The sequence below is a fragment of the Pteropus alecto genome, unplaced genomic scaffold, assembly GCF_000325575.1.
Source record: "Pteropus alecto unplaced genomic scaffold, ASM32557v1 scaffold121, whole genome shotgun sequence".
Classification (NCBI taxonomy): domain Eukaryota; kingdom Metazoa; phylum Chordata; class Mammalia; order Chiroptera; family Pteropodidae; genus Pteropus; species Pteropus alecto.
In genome coordinates this window covers 4,718,269-4,720,247 of record NW_006434369.1, presented here as the reverse complement: position 1 = coordinate 4,720,247, position 1,979 = coordinate 4,718,269, and the positions used below count along the sequence as shown (strand labels likewise).

Here is a 1,979-nt window from a genome sequence, read left to right as displayed (position 1 = left end):
TTCTTTGGTGGGTGGGTGGGTGGGGGTTGTGTGGGGGGGTGTGTGGGTGGGTGGTTGTGTGTGTGTGTGTGTGTGTGTGTGTGTTCTGATAGAAATCATTATATTCTCTGCTATTAACATGACCAAATCTCCTTTACATTTTGTCACTTTTACCTCAGGAACTTTTTCCTTCCATTCTTGATAAAGGTCTCTCATATCGATTAATTTATTCTCCAGCTTCTCAATGGTCCAAACTTGGGTACCCTTTCCTTTCCTCCTCACTTGAATAGCTGGCTCACTCACTATTACTCCTCTCTGTAGAATGAAGAAAAACAAAAACAAACAAACAAAAAAATCTTGTTATAACTTTTGGATCATTAAAGAAATGTATGTTATTGTAAAGTAGCAAATTAAAAAAAAAACCATAATGTATACAAAAGAAGATGAAATTCTACCACATACAGAATATTTTGGTTTCTTTTTCATGTTCTATTATATGCAGGCACATAATTTTTACCACAACCAGAATTAAATAAAAATATAAATTTCCTCTCTCATTTCTCTCACCATAGTTTTTATATTATAATCATCTTGTGTTGATAACTATTCTTCATAAACATTTCTAATGGTAACGTAGCAATCCATTATATGGATGTCCTACTCATTTGACTAATTATTCTACTGTTTCAAATTTTTGCTATTATAAAGGACACTATGATAAGCATCCTTGTAAGATAAGCACATCGAACTTTAAGTTCACTTCTATGACTGTGGACTTAGAATACATTTCTCAAAGGAGAACTACTCAGTCAAATGACTAAAACCCAGGAAGACCTATGAGACACTCCCTGACTCACACCTAGCCTGCTTGTTAAAAAAAGATGACTGGATAAAAAAATTTTGTTTTCAAAGTTTCTCCTTAAATGAAAAATTCTTCAAGTTGAAACGATGGGGGATGTCCAATTAAATAAAAGAAATGATGGGAACATCCAAACAGCTGCAGAGGGTCCTTCTGTGTATATAAGGACAGGTATCGTATCACTCTTTCTTTCTTGTAGAATTCACTCTTAAAATGGTACTATAATAAAGCATACACCTATCCCCCATTTCAGAAAGGGGCATTTATATGAAAGAGAAAAGCAGGTGGGATTGCTTACATACATTCCTACTTTTAAGGAAAGCATTTAAATTAGCAAGTCCTTCAAGTCACCAAAATTCTCATATTCTGATCATAACATATCTAAGGGCGTACATACGCGAGTAGGTCTATAGAGGAAGTCTTACAAAGAATAAATACCCAAGCTCCCGTCAGCATCTCCTTATGGATGTTTTCCTGGATGTCAGGTTCATATTCACCTTACAGTATTCCCTATTGCACATCTTTTCTCAGTCTTACCTTTCTGTTGGCACTGAGGTTTGCAGCAGGGATCTGCAGAGTCACTTGGTAGTCAGTGAGTTTGCTCATTTCCTCAGCTAAGAAGTTTGCCTCCCTCACCAAGGTATTAGCTTTAACTAGCTGCTCGCGCAGTTTTGCCAGGCTCTGACGGAAAAGTTCGTCCCTGTGGTGTAGCAGTAAAGGAAATGAGAAAATTTTAAAGAAAAATACAATCTTGTTTCTAAGTGAGTCATATTATTAGAAAGTGGTAGTAAACTTTCAGACAATATTTTTCAACCTAGTTTTCCAAATCACCTCATAATCCTTTCCATCTCCCACCAGGGTTTCGTGGGCTATCTGTTGGTAACCATTGACTAGGAGCAAGTATGTGGAATGATGTAACAAAAAACGATTTTTAAAGTTATATAACATTTGTAAACTACTAGATTTTGATAGGGTGATGCAACGACCACCACTCGTAATCTTTTAGGAAGAAGGCATAATTATGGCTTTTGTGTGCTTTAGGATCAGAGACTAAGAGTGGACAGGTGAAAGAAATCTGGAGTTAGAAGGAAGTGTTTTACATGATTTCTTCACTTGGTAAAAGGCAAGGGGGGGTACTTCT

The 1,979-nt window shown here is 36.4% G+C and overlaps 1 protein-coding gene across 1 annotated transcript in view; it reads right to left on the bottom strand.

Annotated features, from left to right (window-relative positions):
• The window catches only part of KIF13A (kinesin family member 13A), a 175,878-nt gene that overhangs the window by 31,209 nt on the left and 142,690 nt on the right, over positions 1–1,979 (bottom strand). Inside the window, 2 exon segments of the mRNA XM_015587289.2 lie at positions 154–294; positions 1,376–1,538. Coding sequence (XP_015442775.1) covers positions 154–294; positions 1,376–1,538 — 304 coding nt within the window.